A 19,219-nucleotide genomic window follows, 5' to 3' on the forward strand; every position below is an offset into this window, starting at 1 on the left:
TATTATTGTTAAAACTTTGAAAAATGCATTTATTGTATTACATTTTCGTAATATATCTTTATGTTTCTAAATGTTTGTATTGGTTTTTCACATTGATAACGTACCTTTGGGATATACTTTCTGGAATTTTGCGAGCTACGGCGAGTTGTCGTGCAATATTGTCACGAAAAGGGATGCGATAATAACCGGAAGCAGTTAATAAATTGTTCATATCAGTCAGCCAGTCTTCATTGTGGAAAAATATGGAATTTACGCAAATTTAGTGCCATTAGCATGCTGTCAAAACTATAAGTTATTTACTCGTAAGTATGTGATAAAAAGTTTACTCACCATCAGTTTGTTGTTTAAATGCAGTTTTTGTGGTTGAATAATAATGATATATTATTAAATAATATTTGAAGTTTTTTGTTGTAGTTAAACACGATTGGATAAGAAAAGTTTAAAAAGATATCAAGGCATGTGTAGCTTAATTAAATCCCTTATATGCTATTTTCCTGATCAATGCTTAAAACTTTTTATAACATGTTTATGTATTTAACATTTATTTTTGAACCGTTTGATAAAAAGTAAAATAACAAAAATACCGAACTCCAACGAAAATTCAAAACGGAAAGTCCCTAATCAAATGGCAAAATCAAAAGCTCAAACACATCAAACGAAGGAAAACGACTGTCATATTCCTGACTTTGGTACAGGCATTTCCTTATGTAGAAAATGGTGGATTAGACCTGGTCTTATAGCTAGCTATGTACATTGTTTGTACGAATTACACGATAAATTTAACGGCAAAAGGAAAAACAATAATCTAATCAGTTTGACACCATCTAATTAAAAGCTATATTTTGATATTCTCACTTAACTATTAAATTTAGGATTTATCTTATTGTAACGTAAGATACTTTAAAAAAACACACAACACATTGGACTATTAAGACAAGTCCAAGTCCTAAGATACTTTTGAAACCTGGGCCCGGTATCTAGTGTCTACGAGCAAATCATATGTCGAAGAAAAACAGACTATAGCATTGTCAAAAATTAATATCACTAAAAGACAAACAACAATCTACAAAAAAAGTATGCCTTTATTTTTACATACCGATATCCTTTAGTGTTTATTATTTTGATTTAGGACAACTAATGTTCAGTGGATCTTTATTGTAAAACTGAACTAGGATATGCTATATTTGTACAATTACATGGAAATATAGCATTGTTTTTGTAAGGTTTAAAGGATTGTAAGGGTAGACACAGTTCATGTTGTTATATGACTTAAATTAAAAACAAGTTATATGCCATATGTTTATATTAGACATTTCCCTATCAGTAATATGAACATTATCCTGAAGATAATTCTTTTTGGAAACTTTCCATCTATAATTCATGGGAAAGCAACTAATACAATATTTCTGTAGGCTTGCTATGATGCCACTAAAATTACAGAATCGTTGTTTAAATATAATAATCAATGTCAGCATCCGGGTTTTTGATTTCCCTATTACATTACTCTGTTCCAATTTAAATTGTATATTTAAAAAGACATTTTAGGCATGAGCAATTTGATTGAGCAGACAACTAATCAATGTTAAACTTTACTGCTGCTTTTGATAATAAGTTTTAATTTGTTATTTGATTTAAAGTTGGAAAAACATAGGAGGATGATGATGGTACCTATCCTGTTATTTCTGTTTCTCTGTGGATATGAAGGTAAGAATTGTAATCTTACTTAACTCTGTATTTCTACATATAACAAGTGCATACTATATTTAATTGCATACAATACCATTTTATAATTTAAAACAAATAGTAGAATTATTGATCATTAGATAATTGCTTACTGTTCTGAATATTTGGTAGATTGGTTGGTTCGTCTGTGTTTTTAAAGAACATAAGAGATGGTTCATTATGTTTAATTTAGTATTTCATTGTCTTAAACTCAAAACTGCATTTCTTTAGAAGCATTATTTGGTAGCTTATACAGTATGACCTTTATATGTAATACTTTGAATTAAATTATGGACGAAAATCACTTCAAATTTGCATTATAACTGTTCCATTTGAAAAATGTATGTAAATTATTTCATCTGACATATAAATCATGAAAGGACACTTCTGTCCGTATTAGCTATTATAATCAGACGGCAATAAACAGATACTAGGCTTAACATTTTGTACGCCAGACGAGCGTTTAATCTATGAAGGCTCATCAGTGACGCTCGAATCAAAAAAGATAAAAAAAGAAAAAAGCCATATTAAGTACGAAGTTGAAGAGCATTGTGAACCCAAGGTTTCAAACGTTTTTTTCTAAATACAGCTAAGGTAATCTATTCCTGGATTAGAAAATCCTTAGTAATTCGAAAAATTATTTCAAATAAAGTAATGTTAAAATTATATAACTTATTTTATAGTTAACGCTGCAATACAACTGCCTGGAGGTCATAAAATTAAAGCTTTTGAGGGTACCACAACAACCGTTCTAGTCTCATTTACTACAGCAGACCACGAGTTTCTTTCAGCAGTGATCAACTCTGACATAAATATTATTATTAACGGAACGATAAATACTTTGCATAAAAATGGTTCCGTTGATATAACACCCTCTGACATCAATACGTTAAACTTTGGAACTTATAGAATCGAATTCCATCTGTATAACAATAACTATAGTGAACAAGTAGCGGCTGCTTTATTTTATGAGAAATCTCTCTCAGGATTAACGGTAAGACAATTAACATATTTTTGATCACGTAGAAAAATAATGTCGTAAATAAATTTATGGCATACTGTACTTTCACCCATCTCATTCAATCTTTTATTTCTATTCCTCTTTATACAACCCATGTATAACAAGCTACAGATACAACGTGTGCTTTGATGTCGGTGAAAAAAAAAATTCCAACTAACGGTTTGAAAATTGTTCATTGATTTACTTGCATAAGGTTGATATAATCTTTAACGGAAGATATGAACAAATCAATCGTAAAAACATTGGGCTACCATATCGCAACCGATATCTATTTTCGGAGTACTTGAATAATTAAGATATACTGTAAAGTTAGCATAATTAAAATCTATATTTCATCTATTCAATTAAGCTAATGCATGAGCAGACATTGAAGGAAATTTGAACATAAAACTATTTGAGAATCTTCCGAATTTAACTACTCAAAAGTCAAACTTCACAATCATCTTTGCCACCCAAAACAACTCAACAATCATCTTTGCTACTGAAAAAAACTCGATTCTTTTGTATGTTATTGCATTAGACTGGGAACATCGAACTTTGTTTTAAAATTCTAAAAACTATCAGACCTGTTTGTTATTTGAAAATGTCAACTTTATTATTTTCCATGTGTTTTACTCACTAAATTACAACTGACAATTAAAAGTCCCTTCGTTACATGATACTGATTGGAATTTACTATCTCCAATGTGATATGTCATCTCAAATGTGTGATAGGTCATGTGATCTTTTCAAAATGTAAGCATGATATAAAAAAATAAATGTGGTATGATTGCCAATGAGACAACTCTCCACAAGAGACCAAATGACACAGAAATTAACAACTATAGGTCACCGTACGATGATGCCTATTTCGTCCTTTATTTCTTAAATAGAAATATATGTTGCTTTAAAATTTTCAAATATATGTTTTTGTGCATTCCAAATGGCAGTGGATCAAGAAAAGCACTTTTATGGCGCAACTTTTATCTATGTTTTATTTCCATAATTATTATCATTGTTTTCTATATTACTCATTTTAAAGAGACTCTTTTGTGATCAGCATCTGTTCAAGAGCTACAAAACGGCATACAGTTATGTGGTATACTATATGCAATTTGTTTGTTGCAATGTGTAAATATGTTTCATCCAAAATGTGTATTGAAATTATTTTTTTGTATAAAATGTGCCCCGTTATGGCCCTTTTAAAAAAAATCTCTCACAATTTCTTCGCAACAAGCAACCTGAATCATTAAATGTATGACTTATTGTAGAATGTTCATTTCTGATGTCAGAATATTTATTTTGAAAACGTGTAATCCCTTATACGAAAGAGGTATTTATGTCATTATGAAGGCTGGTACGGGATCTCAAGATCCAATATGTTTGAATATTTTGCATGACAAAAACTGCTTTTATTTGTCATTTAGATAACTCATATTCATAATGACAATCCTTCAGCAACAACGCTGACTCAATTGGAGGCCAATTGATTCGACTCTTTCAAGCGAGGATGTGCATGTTTTCAAGTGACTCCATGAGAAAACGCCATTTATTTATCTTAGTATTACCTTAGTTTCAGTGTTATCAAATAGGTTAAATGCTAAGTGATTGTAATTCAAATGATCCTGGGCATATTTCCTGCACTTGCTGTTATCAATACAACATTTTTTACTTTTACAATGTTTTATCCTATATTTGCCTTGACACAAAGTGGTACGACGGGTGGTACATGCGCGTTTGCGAGTTTGCAGATGTAATTACCAATCCGGTCCATCCAATATAACCTACACATTTGGTTGATCAAAAGTTCGTATTAAATTAACTTCGGTGTTTTCAAAGAATATGTGTCCCCTTGTACCAACGAACCATTGTTGTTGATTATGATTTGCGTCATAAGTATATTGTCCTCTGCATTCCAATATTTGTTCCGAAAATCCGCAGGTATTTTGAAATCGTCATCTTTCATTCAGTCAATTACGTAGGATAAAAATCTATTCGTATACAAAATAAAAAAAAACACTTTTTCATGTGTGTACATGTACGATGGGAGATACTTGATAGATATAGATATTTTGTGTCAAAGCTATAGCTAAGGTTTACAGTATGTAATTATTGTCTTTTGGTGAGGTTGATACAATAATTTATCAACTCCAGAGATATGATATTCACCGAGGCATACGGACGAGGGTGAATGTCTTATCTATAGGGTTGATAAATCATTTTATTTACTGATATCAAAAGTCAACACTTGTTTAATTATACTACTTTCTTATCCATCTCCAATTTCAAGTATTTAGTATTACTTAAAGATAGTTAACTGGTCCTTTTATTCTAAATATATTATTTGCGTTGGCAGTTGCAAAATTTTTATAAGTTGAAATATTCAATAAGATTAGTTAAAAAAACTAAAATCGTAAAAAAGAAGAAAGTGAGAATGTGCATGACGTAATAAGCCTACGTTATTTACATTAGCTAGGAAAAAAACTATTTATAGGTACACGCCAGCTTTTCCAAATCTAATATAATATAACGTTTAATCAAAGAAGAGCCCCGACGTTTTTAGCCAATGAGAAAAGGGAATTCTTATCGTCATATACTTTTTAACCGGATTTTTGTGTCAAAAATGTCGGTTATTGATTTGGGGATGTACGGCGGGCGGTCGGTCGGTCGGTCGGGCGGGCGGGCTGGCGGGCGGGCGGCAACCAAATGTTGTCCGTGCATTTACTCATGAACCATTCAACCAAACCTTTTAAAATTTTAATATGTTGTTACTGACAACAAAATGGAGGTCAAGTTTAATAATGACGATTTTGACTTTTACCGTTCAGGAGTTACGGTTCTTGAAAGTTTAAAAAATGTCGTGTCCGTGCATTTACTCATGAACCGTTCAACCAAACCTTTTTAAATTTTAATATGTTGTTACTGACAACAAAATGGAGGTCAAGTTCAATAATGACGATTTTGACTTTTACCGCTCAGGAGTTACGGTTCTTGAAAGTTTAAAAAATGTCGTGTCCGTGCATTTACTCATGAACTGTTCAACCAAACCTTTTTAAATTTTAATATGTTGTTACTGACAACAAAATGGAGGTCAAGTTCAATAATGACGATTTTGACTTTTACCGTTCAGGAGTTACGGTTCTTGAAAGTTTAAAGTGTCATTTTCTATCTAGTTTATATGTTGTTATTGTTGACAACATGGAAGTCAAGTTTGATATTGATGATCATAAATTTTACCTATTAGGAGTTTTGGTCCTTGTGATATTGATTAATGCCAGAACACAAATAAATGTTAAAGAATCCGGTTTACTGTCATTTTGACAGCTCTTGTTTTATAAATAATGTTCTTTGTTAACACAGAAAACGCAAGACGTTTGTACTACTTATAATGAGGTTTCTGCATTGTGGGTGATTAAATATATTTTCTACGCTTTTTTGGAAGAAAATAAAACAATAAATTGTTGGCAGTGAGGATCGACTGAAATCTTAATTTCACGATTTTATAACTGCCTTCTTTTTATTGCGAACTTCCGTCCTTCTGTGGAAACATTCCAGCATAATATGCATGTAGTACTATGAGTGCATTTCTTTCTAACCAAAATTTTGTAAACGTTATGTGGTGTTTGTTATCATTTGCTAAACGCTACAAAAGAAGAAACAAATGCATCGTTTAATCCGTGTTTTCTGACCCTGTTTTTGAACTTTCAATAATGCATGCACGTGTTGTTGGTAAACAGATGTATCCCCATAAGTGAAATCAAATTCGAACCATTCTAAAATATTACAAGAAAGGTAAAATATAGGGGATACTTGATGAGGATAGGCCTAAGTCTACATGACCATAACCGAAATACCTCTTTGTAATACTGGTAATAAAAACACATATCAGATATGAATTTCTATTCTTAAAATACACACATAAGTCTCATACTACAAGCATGCAAGTATGAATTATGAAAAATGTATTCCATAAGAAAAAATATGTATCATTCACAGAGTTATACCAGCTCTAAATTACTCTAAATATATGCACATAGAAAATGGATGAATTACGGTGGATTATAATAAGATATACTGGATTGGTCCTGGACCCGATTGATTTTAATATATTAAGAGTGCATTTCTTTCTAACACAAACGATGCAAACGGCTAAGCGCGCATATGTTTTGATCATTTGTTTCTAACATACGTTTGAAAAGTTTACATAAACTTTGACAAACTATGCACTCGCCAAAAATGCGTCTACAGTTTGTCGTTCATCGTTTGTTTGTGCAAACGCTACATTTGTTTCTAACTTGAGATTTATTAGGTATGTTGGTTGAAGGAACCGCATTTGATTATGACCAAAATAAGTCTGTTTAGTATTTACCAACAACATTTACATGCATTATTGAAAGTTCAAACAGGGTCAGTAAACACTTATTAAACGATGTATTTGTTTCTACTTTTTTAGCGTTCAGCAAACGATAACAAATGCTACAAAACGTTTACAAAGTTTAGGTTAGAAAGAAATGTACCCTAAAGGTTGAAGTTAGAAAAAGATGTAGCGTTTGTACTAACAAACGACAAACTGCAGACGCATTTTTAGCGAGTGCATAGTTTGTCAAAGTTTATGTAAACTTTGCAAACGTATGTTTGAAACAAATGATCAAAACATGTGCGCGCTTAGTCGTTTGCATCGTTTGTGCTAGAAAAAAATGTACTCTATATCTCACGGTTGATATGATACAATATTACACAGGTTGCGTTTCTTCAGTTTCTAGTTGTATTGACCACTTGCTAAATTCCTTTTCATTCATGATAATCGATTTTAGAATTATTTTAAACAAACACGAAGCTGAAATTGACTTTAAGATCGTTGTTTTGTTTTTAATGCAAAATTTTCAAAGTGTTTAAAAAGTGAAGATACCTAAGAAATAGAAAATAATATGAGCTGAAAAAGGAAAAACAACATCATGGAAAAAATAAAAATGAAACAAAGATAAAAATCAGTCCAAAACACAGAGAAAACTGAATATTGGGAAAGTTGAATTCTTCTTATACGGTGGGTTTACTCGTGTGATTCTGATGTTGAAAAAGGTCCTGCTCCGCTAGAGGCACATGTTGTATTGCTAATCACTGGTAAATTTCAGGTAAAAGTCGCATCCCAGGTTAGTCCAGGACGGCATTGTGGTAAGAAAATGGAAAATATCCGTGGACATCTATGACATTAACATTCAGTAATACATAGGCAGAGTGTGTCTCTTGTGCTGTGTCTTAATCTCTGTATTGTTTCTGGGTTTTAAAATAAGAATTGTCGTGCATATTATGAAACTGTTTGATTTCCTCGTCACTTATAATACTAGAAGTCTGAAAGCAGGAGGCGTAATAAGATTCATTTTTTGACCACTGAAATTGCTTAGACAGTAGAAGTATTCAAGCCTAGTTTCATTAAATTAACTTTATTGATGAATTTGAACTGGTTGTTTATATCTGAAAACTTGATGTCACTTGACTTGATAAACATCTCGAAATTAACGTATAATGTATTTGATATAAAAATGGCTATTTCTTGCATAATTTTAGTCAATATGTACATGAGGAAGAGCTTTGTCCAAAAAGATAGTTTACACACAATGACATCTTTATAACATATAGTTTGTACATTGTAGCAAAACATATTTTTGGATAAAGTTATTGCTCATATCTAAATATCTTTTACAATATCTCAAAAAGAGGGTTTTTTTTGCAGTTTTCCATGTTTTGGACTTAATGTAATATGTTTGAAAACATTATGCCAATATGTACATGTTGTAAAACAAAATTCAAAAAATGTAATACTGATGTATGACCATCTGAAGTATGTTTTTAGGCCACACCAAATTAATTCCTAGTTCTTCGGAATTTTTCTTTGAAAAAGGGTAGCGAGCGAGCGAAATTTTTTTATTTGTTTTTTTTCAAAGTTTGATTTTTGGAAGGCGAAAGAATTTTTTACTTGCGAGCGCTATTATTTTTGATATTTTGAAAAAATAAAATCGATGAAAAGCATTTTATGCAAGCGAGCAGAAATTTACACTGTTTTGGAGCTTCATGTTTTTATATATCTCATATCCTAGTTCTTATATTCCCCTTCTTTGCTTATCAATTTGTTCTGTGACATCCTGTTGAATTCTTTTCACATCATTTCCAGTACAAATATGGTTAACTAGTAGCAAAACCTACAACCTCGGGTAGTCTGCTCAAATAAAGATCCTGCCTGAACATGAAAAAGAACAACAGCTTTGAACAGGCAGACATCCATGTTTGATGGAAATTATAATTGATGTTATAAAAATAAGGAAATGTGGTATGATAGCCAATGAGACAACTATCCAACAATGTTCAAATGAAGTGGATGTATGCAATTATAGGCAACGTACAGCCTTCAACAATGAGAAAACCCATACCGTACAGTTGGCTATAAAAGGCCCTGACATGAAAAATATAAAACAATTCAAGTGAGAAAACTAACGGCCTAATGTATAACAAAACAGTTTATGATAAACAAATATGACAGACATGAACCAACGACAACCAGTGAACTACATATTTATGTATAAAACAGGCTGAAAAAATTTAAAAAGGGCTGTCCTTCAAAAACCACACCAATTTATACTACTTAGTATTCAAATGCATCACACTAGATGCTATATACTAATTAAACAAAAGGAACATTTAAATAGTCCACTTAGTCATTGCTTTGCTGAAGAATTTACTAACAATCAAATATTTATGTATATGGGAATATTGCTCTGTGTTGAAGGCCTTACAGTTAACTTTACTGGTTGCAAACCTCAATAAACTTGGACTCAAATGGAAGTTTGTCTCATTGAAAATGATACAAATTCTTATTTTTAGAAGATTTTGTAAATTGTAAAGTTGGATTGATGTGTTATATTCAATTACCACAAAAACTTCCTTGTCAAATTCCATGCTTTATAACTTTGTATTCATTAAACGATACTAGCAAATATAAATAAAATATTCAAGGAAAAAACCTTTTATTGTAAAAGATAAAAAAAAAAGAGTAAACAATATAACAGTTTCATTTTGGTGCCATTTTAATGCATGTACTATCATCTACGGGATTCTCTTTTATTCTTATGAATGTTATATTGTCATGATTTGATGGTCTTTCAATTCGGTGGCGATGGAGCGTTTTGGTCTTGCACGGAGCACTTCAAACAAATCGATAAAAGAATTGTCCAAATCACATTCCACTGCTGTGTTTGGCAGTAAGGTTTTTTCCTGCGTTGACACTGTAACTACAAATATTCCACTCATGTCTTACGTTTTGAATATATATCATATTATTTTTGGCCATACAATATTGTAAATGTTAGATCTAGATATGTTGTCAATTTTCGTGTCTGTAAGGTTTTACTTTCAAACGCACAACTGATTAAAATTTTTATTACATAAATTTAGAGACGGACGCGCGCGGCTCCTTACTGGACGCGGGTTTTAAACAAAAGTACTTTTTTTCTCGTCGACCTCTCACAAAACGCGGGGGATCCAACGAACGAGGTATTAATTTGGCGTGGCCTTAGTAGACTTATGATACTCCGATTTTCGAATTCAAGGTTCCAAAATAGTGGCCTTATCGTACATTTGTTTTCTGTGTGCTTCGATGAACAGATCTTGCTTTGTAAAATAATTTAAACATTTCTTTAAAAAAAACGGTGCTCAATGTCGTTTCAAAGGTGGATTTACGGGGGCCAGGGAGCCCACCCCCTTATGGAGCTTCATATATGATAAATGCATAGACTTTTTACAAGTAACATTCCAAACGTTGGCTTGCCAGGCCCCCCTACACCAAAATCCTGGATCCGCAACTGCGTTTTTCACTAACAGTAAGCTACGAGCTTTTGTGTTTTGTATTACCTCACTGTGACTTTGTAATGTAGAATGCAACAAAAGTGTCGGTCTTTGCGTTGGTTTTTATTTTTTGAAGTGCGTGTATTGAATTCATTTCATGAATGAATGCACATTATCCTTTTATTTTATCATATGAGATGCAGAATTTAGGAAATTGGTCCATAAAAAATTCTTTTACAAAGACAAATATATTTGTAAATTTCACAAAACACTGTTAGCTAGTTAAAACGTAAGTTTAATGCAATGAAATGCTACATAGATCGGAGGCTGCTTTTTTAAATGCCAACATAATGCATTATCTCACAAACATTATGATTTATGCTTTATTTCAAAGCTTATTATTATAATATTGTAACGTCGATCTTAGTGTTCCATATTGATACTTTCTAGTACATTGCACTTAAGTCCCAACGTTTTAAAATAATATAGTAACTTGTATTGGATTCTGTTCAATGCAACAAAATCGTGAAAATTGAAATATTAGTTAAGTGTCCTTAGTTTAATGGCGTGGATAATATTAAATCGTTTTTTTTATAATTGTCAGAACATACATATCTGTCATAAAAGTGCATTTTCTGCGCATATACTATTTGATCGAAACTATTCACAAATATATGAGAAAAGCCGTGACATTATTAATGTACAGCAGATTTTTCCAACGAATACAGAACGATGATGTATTAAAAAAATGCAATGAAATGCTACATGGATCGAAGGTTGCTATTATAAATGCCAAAATAATGCATTATCTCACAATCAATATGATTTATGCTTTATTTCAAAGCTTATTATTATAATATTGTAACGTCGATCTTAGTGTTTCATATTGATCCTTTCTAGTACATTGCACTTAAGTCCCAACGTTTTAAAATAATATAGTAACTTGTATTGGATTCTGTTCAATGCAACAAAATCGTGAAAATTGAAATATTAGTTAAGTGTCCTTAGTTTAATGGCGTGGATAATATTAAATCGGTTTTTTTTTTTTATAATTGTCAGAACATACATATCTGTCATAAAAGTGCATTTTCTGCGCATATACTATTTGATTGAAACTATTCACAAATATATGAGAAAAGCCGTGAAATTATTAATGTACAGCAGATTTTTCCAACGATTTCAGAACGATGATGTATTAAAATAATGTTATTTCAGATTTAAGAACAATTTATTAACACAAACTGGAGAAATACTTAAAACAATTATTAAAGTTTTGGTAACAATCAATATTTTACAATTATTTGCTGGCTATGATGACAATAGCAAGTTTATCGTCTCCAGAGGTACCAACTATTTCCCGACGCGAAGCGGAGGGAAATAGTTGCTGTCGAGAGGGACAATAAACTTGCAATTGTTCAAATAGCCAGTTAATAAATGTTTTATTATACAGATAGAAACCGGTATTCATCGAGACAATTTATAGTTATTCTCTTAGTATTGTTACTCTTACAACTGTTACAAATGAAATATTTTGGATATTCTATCATTTTTTAATTTGAAACGCACAAAGTAAAAAATCCGCGAAATTATATTCTGTATTGACGTCATAATAATTTGACTGCGCAAATAGCACAGTTGCAGTAAAACAATCATTCAGAAGTTTCGGGAGACGACTCAAATCAAACGATACAGAAAATATGGGAAACTTTCCCATAAAAAGACTATTAACCGGTTAATAGTCTTTGTCAGACAATATCGTAAAAATAGTGAATTTATTCGTCTATAATTTTATAAAGAAAATACATACTGAGGTATGATACATGTGCTTATTGATACAGTAAAATAAATATTATTACTGCCACTTGGTTAACCTTTTCTCTGCCATACGGCCTTTCCGGCCAATTCAAAAACACTACCTTTGAGGGCTAGAAGACACTATAGAGAAAATATCAAAAGACGTAGAGAAAAAAAATCACGAAAAGAAAAACAACAGTTTAAACAACACGACAAAAAAAAAACTAATGAGCAACATGAACCCCACCAAAAACTGGGGTTGATCTCATTCACTCCGGAAGGGTAAGCAGATCTTGATTCCTATGTCGTGATGCTCACCATTAAGAAAATGATGACGGGATTGTGGCTGCGATAATTAGATAACATATCTGTGGTTATCTGTCATACAGATATTTCATAACGGTCAACGAAATAGTGACGGCATCCGTAAAAATTTCGAAAGGATGACTTAAATTTTAGCATTAGATTGTACATGTCAACATCGGGAAAAGGGGAACTTGTCTATCTATAAGGAATGTTAATCTTAATAACAATTTAATTTTCTACAACCAAATATTTCATCTTACCGATCTATATCAATGATATTTTGAAACAGTTGAGTACTAGCTGAAAACATACTGATAGCTTTAACTTGTTAACCTGCTTTAGTGAACCTATATGCATACATGCATAGTCCGTTTGATTCTTAAATCAATCATCCGACTTTTGAATTATATTGTTTTTTTGAAGTGTAGTAATATTGTCTTCACAGTAAAGTCTATCAATTAATTTCTGAAATTTCCCTTAGTAAGTAAAATGTTGCCAATTACTGTGAACATCTAAAATGAAGACAAATAACAGGTAATACAGTCTGTAATTGAGTTGACCGTGTCATCACCTGGTCTGGTTTTCTGATGAAAATTCTATACAATTTAATTAAATATCAAAGGAGTGTTCATCGTGGTCATTTTATTACAATGCGCGGTACTTGTTAGTGAAATTGATTGGAAGTTTGGATAAAAAGGTATACTCGGTATTGTATGGATTGGAAAATAAGCATGTTGTATGTTAACTATAAGTTAATTGTTTTATTTCATAATTTACAAAACAATGTCTACAAAAATGGCAGACACATTTAAAAATGACAAAAAGAAGGGATATAAATCAAATGATCTTCATTTTATTAAAAGCCATCTTCTAATAAGTCGTAGTCATTCTTTTTAATTGCAGTCATCTATAACATTGTTCTGGCCTCCCACATTTCCTTGCTTACATCATGGCTTAATTGATTTGCAACATCATTTCAACATTATCAAAAATGTATGATGAATAAACAATGTTTTGAAAACTCATTACGATAAGAGTTTGAAAGATGTAATACATAAAACAAGACTATTTTAATTTCATAATCCTTATAAGTTGAAAAACTCAAACAAAAGCTTTATGATTTTATCAGACCTTAAACGGTTGAATGGAAACCGTCCATGAATTAATCCACTACGAAAGTCGTAAGAGCCTCATCCTTCTGCTTGATTGACTCATTGGTTGTCAAATGGGAAAGTTAATGAAACAGTGAAATATATACTATTAAAGCGTCTAAACATGTGGTTTTTTTTTGTTACTTAATCTAACCCTAATTTGATTTGCCTGTGATATTTGCTATTGTAAATGGATTGATTTAGTGATGTTTGCATGCAATTCGGGTATTTGTGACCTCTTTCCAAAACTTTTTCTATCTAGCTCATAGCAAAGTTGGAGCTATCACAGGCATTTTACCATTTTTCTAATTAAGTTTTGGACTTGTTCTAAATGGAATATTTTTACAGTTTTCTATTAAACCTTTGTTATGTCGATCTTCTATTTTTTTCGTGAGAAAATTTTATCGTTTGAATGTTGTGCACTTTTATTCTGCATACCTTCAGAAGTATTTGAATCGATTGATTGATTGATCTTTGAATGAATGAGCTCTCGATTCAAACAGCACATATAAAGATTATCAGCGTATATCTGGTTAATTGTTTACTTATTTTTCATTTTTTGATAATGTCTTATCAAATGTAATTGTAATAATTTTATCTACCGGATATTGATACGATTTTGCTGTTGACATACACATTTATTGGATTATCCAGTTGAATTGGTTTGTTGTAGCTATACAGTATTGTACATTTTACTGTCCGTTTTTCTCTCTATTAATTACTCTTTTTTGAATTGTTAAGTTTTTACTGGTTTGAATTATTCGTCTACAACTCGGTGCTACATCATGTTTTTTCTCGTATCTTATTGAAACCTACTGATAATACTTGTACTATTCTTCGTTTCCCTCCTCGGCTGCCTCAAGAACTTTACCACTACAGGAACACACTTTCTTGACCTCGTAGTGAATACTTATGATTTAATATATAAACACATGTATTTCAATCGATGTAAATATTGTTGGAAGATAAGAAAAAAATAAACATACTTTTGCTGTTCAACCTCAAAAGATATAAATGTTGTACTACTAGTAACCGGCATCAGAAATACTATACATTATTGTTAAAGATAAGAGCACAGCACAGTGAAGTGCATAACGAAGAATCATACTCCCTCATGCATAGTTGGATTTAGATGTATTGGGCTATTACTTTAAGGTCCTTTTTGGATTATAGCTTTTAAACTGTTTCGGTTTTTATACATCCTTGGCTTTCAAATATTAGGTCTTGCGCGTTCCTGGTGAAGGTAATCCAGAAAAGCGCTTCGGGCGCATATAGTCTTGTTTTTAACCCCAATATCTTGTTTTCATTTTTACCACCGATGTAAAGGCTTACAAGTTTGTTATGTATACTTATTTACTAAAATAATACATGTATCAATCTCGCTTTTAGAAAACATGTATTATAGGTTTCTCGATTTCATACCGGACCAACCGTATGTAAAACTAAAACTTGTAAAGAAACTATGTAATTTTATTTCGTATGAAACGCGTTTATGACTCTCGCGGAAATACAATTAAATTTGAACAATGTTAAGCTAGGTAAATCAAATAATAATACATATATTTTTATTTTGCACATTAGATATTTCTATTTTAAAGGACATGTACCAAAACTTTTATTGATCTCTCTTATATATTTGTAGTTTTCTTATATATCAAACGATATTTGCAAACGTTTAATTGAAACGAAAACACAAAAGAAATTTGATTTCAATGCACTAAAACTTCACAAACTTCACTGAATAGAAAATCGAGTTAATTCAAAAGGTAATTTTGATATTGATATGAACTTAGTAAAACAATTATTATACACAAAATGTATATAGTAATCAATTATTCTAATTTATTTATTATTCGTGGTATTATATTATATCATAGAAGCATAATATTTTCATAGTAATATGAATAAAAGTTGATATTGGGTATACATTTGGGATGTCAACTCGGTGAACAATTACTAATCGAGCGATACTCCGAGTACTCTCTCGGGAATATATCTAAAATACGGAAACACAAAAATACGTTTTTTTACATTCTGTGGTTTGTTGTTCAACGGGCGAAAAATGTTCTACTAGTACATAAGTATCTGGGACAAGGAATTACATACCATAATTAATGGCTCATTACCTATAGTACTAATTAAGTAAAAAAACAATAATTCAATCAATATAAATAAATGAACACATATTTAGTACATGTAAGAGAATGATAATCCCTTTCTTCATGATTAAGTACGAGCGTTAGCGGATACTTATCATGAAGAAAGGGATTATCATTCTCTTACAAACTTAGAATATTGTAAAGTGCTCAAGGCTTAAATGATCTCTTGATTGGTAGTATTCAAGAATTAGTTTCATTGTCAGTGCAATGTTTGTAATTAATGCATGACTTCCTTTTTAACTATTTCCTTTATGGATTAGATTAAGTGATGTAAGGACTTTCTTATAATTTTGGAAAATATAATAAATTGTGTTTTAGACATATGATGACACAACAGTACAATGAAAAGGTAAAAAATGTTTCCAAATTGTGAGTATGAATGTAAATCATGTAATATTTTAGCGAGGAATTATCATTCTGTTTATTTACAGTTCAAATTAAAAAATTCAAAATTTGAGTTACAACTAAATTCTATTTTACAGCCATTATTTTGGTCCAGCCCTTTACATCAAATACTACTTCATTATGTCAGGGAAATGTTCAAATATAATGCCTTTAAAAGTTTGAAATATATTCAAAAGTTAAACTTAATTCCTGTTTTTAAAATTTTATCAGAATATTGGAAATTACTATTCTCACCAACCGCGGATCCAGTAATCTGAGTTTTCGATCACAAATTCTTTAAAGCTGATACATGTGCTTCGGGGTAGTTGTAACTCATTTATAGAAACTCTTTGTCTTGAACTGTAAGTAGGCCTAAACAATAGAATAATCCCTTACTAAGAACATGATTTCATTCATTCTTCACAATTAAGAAATACTCAATCCTACAATTCCATTGGTCGAGAGCACTTTGCTATATTCTAAAAAATTATAACAAGGAAAAACCATATCAAACAATAGGATTTGGTAATCGTTAAGGAAACATATTTAATGTTTACAAAGACGTAAGGATTAGGAGTTTAACTATTCACTGAGGGTCACCAGAGGATGCAACTAATTTGTTTTATTTGGAAACATTTTCTTGTCAACTATTATTGGTGACAGTCGGTTTTTGCAACTTTGTAAATTACAGTCTTGCAGACGGTAACGATGTGACGGAATGGCTAAGACATGTTTAGTTTACAGTGTTAGCCTAGGTATAGCCCACGTATTGTCGGAGGCATTTTAAATGACAATTTAGCATAAGCATTCGAAACAAAATGTATTTTATTTACTAGTATGATTGATCAGTGATGCCTATATAATTTTCCGAAAGAGGTTCTCAAGAAGATCAATTTTATATAAGGAAGACATCAATATTCTAACATGAAATCGATTAGTCGAGTATCGTTTTGGTATTCCGAGCACTACCGAGCGATACTCGAGTACTCGTTGACATCCCTAGTATACATCAATGAGACATTACAGTAATCAATTGCTTGTACATGTTTTATCGAACAAAGACGTTCTAAGAAAAATCCTGCACAAGAAGGCTCCATGCACAACTTAAAAGAGTTGGTCATCATATAATACCCAAAGGGCAAAACGTCCGGATGAATAAAGATGAACAATAGGAATGAATTCTCAATTCCTGAAAAATAATGGAAAGTTTGAACTAAAGATTTACGTCACAGGTGTATTTTAAGCCAAATAAAACTTCTCCTTCCTTTTTTTTTTATTCCAAACATCTCCTCTCAATTCTGTCAAATCCAAACATCTTCTCCCAATTCTGTAAATTCCAAACATCTTCTCCAAATTCTATGAATTCCAAACATAGCTGAACAGCATCAGTTTTATTAGGTTAACTATACGAAGGGTATGCTTAAGCTACGTATGCATATTACCCAGTTGAAGACGAGTTATGGAAACCAAATACTAATTATTTCGTTCTTTATATTTCGTTTTTTCAGGTGGACGGTAGGGGGGCAATACTTATAATTAAATTCGAAAAATCAATAAAACCACATTGAAGCGAAACACGAAGAAAAGACAAACAAATAACTTAAAAAAACGCTACAATAAAAACTTAATATTGTGCAACACGTACCCCATCAAAAAGCAGACATAAATGTACTTGCTTTGAAAGGTTTTTAAATTCCTGGTTCACTTAAGACACCGCTCATATAAACCCAGTGCATAACAATTTTACAATGCAGTTAGTGATCGAAGCACTACTCAATGCGTATTACGTTCAAATAATTCTAATAATCATTAAACAAAAGGAAAACGAACTGCAAGATATCGCAAGGTAAAAATCTAAATTAAAAAAAAGTTACGTTTATGTCACGGCCTCACAATTGATTTCAGAAATTGAAAGACGAAACCTGGCTTTTGTATTTAGTTAAGACTCAAAATATTAAAAGTCTGCAAATTTGTTTGTTGACCATTGGATTTTATTTAACAAACAAGACACCATTTGTTTTATATTTCGACAGGATTTCTTTATAGAGTACAGGTATTGAACTTATAAATGGTAAATTACGTCCAATCAAAGCAGTCAGCACGTGTACTTGATGACGTACTGAATCACGTTAATTACCATGGAGTAATTCAGTCAATCAGAAAAAAACGGAATATACCAAGGGTGCAATAAAATAAGTACGTTAATTAGTCCAGCACAAAGTGCAGTGATACATATAAAACATTCATAAATATTGGATATGTTAAAATAAAAATGAAAATGATTCTAGTCTAGATATGTTCAATTCCTAATTCATTTTAGAATTTTCCTGTTATTTGTTCGATAATCACTAAGTTTCAATTTATTATACAAATTCAATACTATAAGTGTATTGGGGAAAATGTGTTCGTTTACTTCGCTAACATCAAGGCTTAATTGACTTGCAACATCATTTTAATATAGGTACTAGTAAATGTTTATGATATATGAACAATAAATTGAAAACTGATCATGACCTAGAATATCTATATACAATTAGTATACGTACAAGGTGCAGATTCAATATTTTATCAAAGTCACACCACTGTTATAACATTAAACATTCACAAGTAGATTGGTATTAAATGCATTAGATTATAATATGGTATGATCCCTTATTCTTCTGCTAGATTGACTCACTGTTTGTCAAAATGGGAGATTTAATGAAATAGTGAAACCTATTCAGTTGTTCCGTTGTTTTCCTCTTATAGTTGATTTGTTTCCCTCTGTTTTGGTTTGTGACCCGGATTTGTTTTCGCTTAATCGTATTATGACTATTGAACATCGGTATACTACTATTGCCTTTCTTTATCTATGCTTTTAAAATGGT

The 19,219-nt window shown here is 31.3% G+C and overlaps 1 protein-coding gene across 1 annotated transcript in view; it reads left to right on the forward strand.

Annotated features, from left to right (window-relative positions):
* Positions 1 to 1,560: 1,560 nt before the first annotated feature.
* The window catches only part of LOC127710241 (uncharacterized), a 77,011-nt gene continuing 59,352 nt past the window's right edge, over positions 1,561 to 19,219 (forward strand). Inside the window, exons 1-2 of the mRNA XM_052216008.1 lie at positions 1,561 to 1,704; positions 2,406 to 2,716. Of these exons, the coding sequence (XP_052071968.1) occupies positions 1,656 to 1,704; positions 2,406 to 2,716 (360 nt within the window). The 5' untranslated portion in view covers positions 1,561 to 1,655. The remainder of the gene's footprint in view (positions 1,705 to 2,405; positions 2,717 to 19,219) is intronic.

Source organism: Mytilus californianus, unplaced genomic scaffold (assembly GCF_021869535.1).
Source record: "Mytilus californianus isolate M0D057914Y unplaced genomic scaffold, xbMytCali1.0.p SCAF_7, whole genome shotgun sequence".
Lineage (NCBI taxonomy): Eukaryota > Metazoa > Mollusca > Bivalvia > Mytilida > Mytilidae > Mytilus > Mytilus californianus.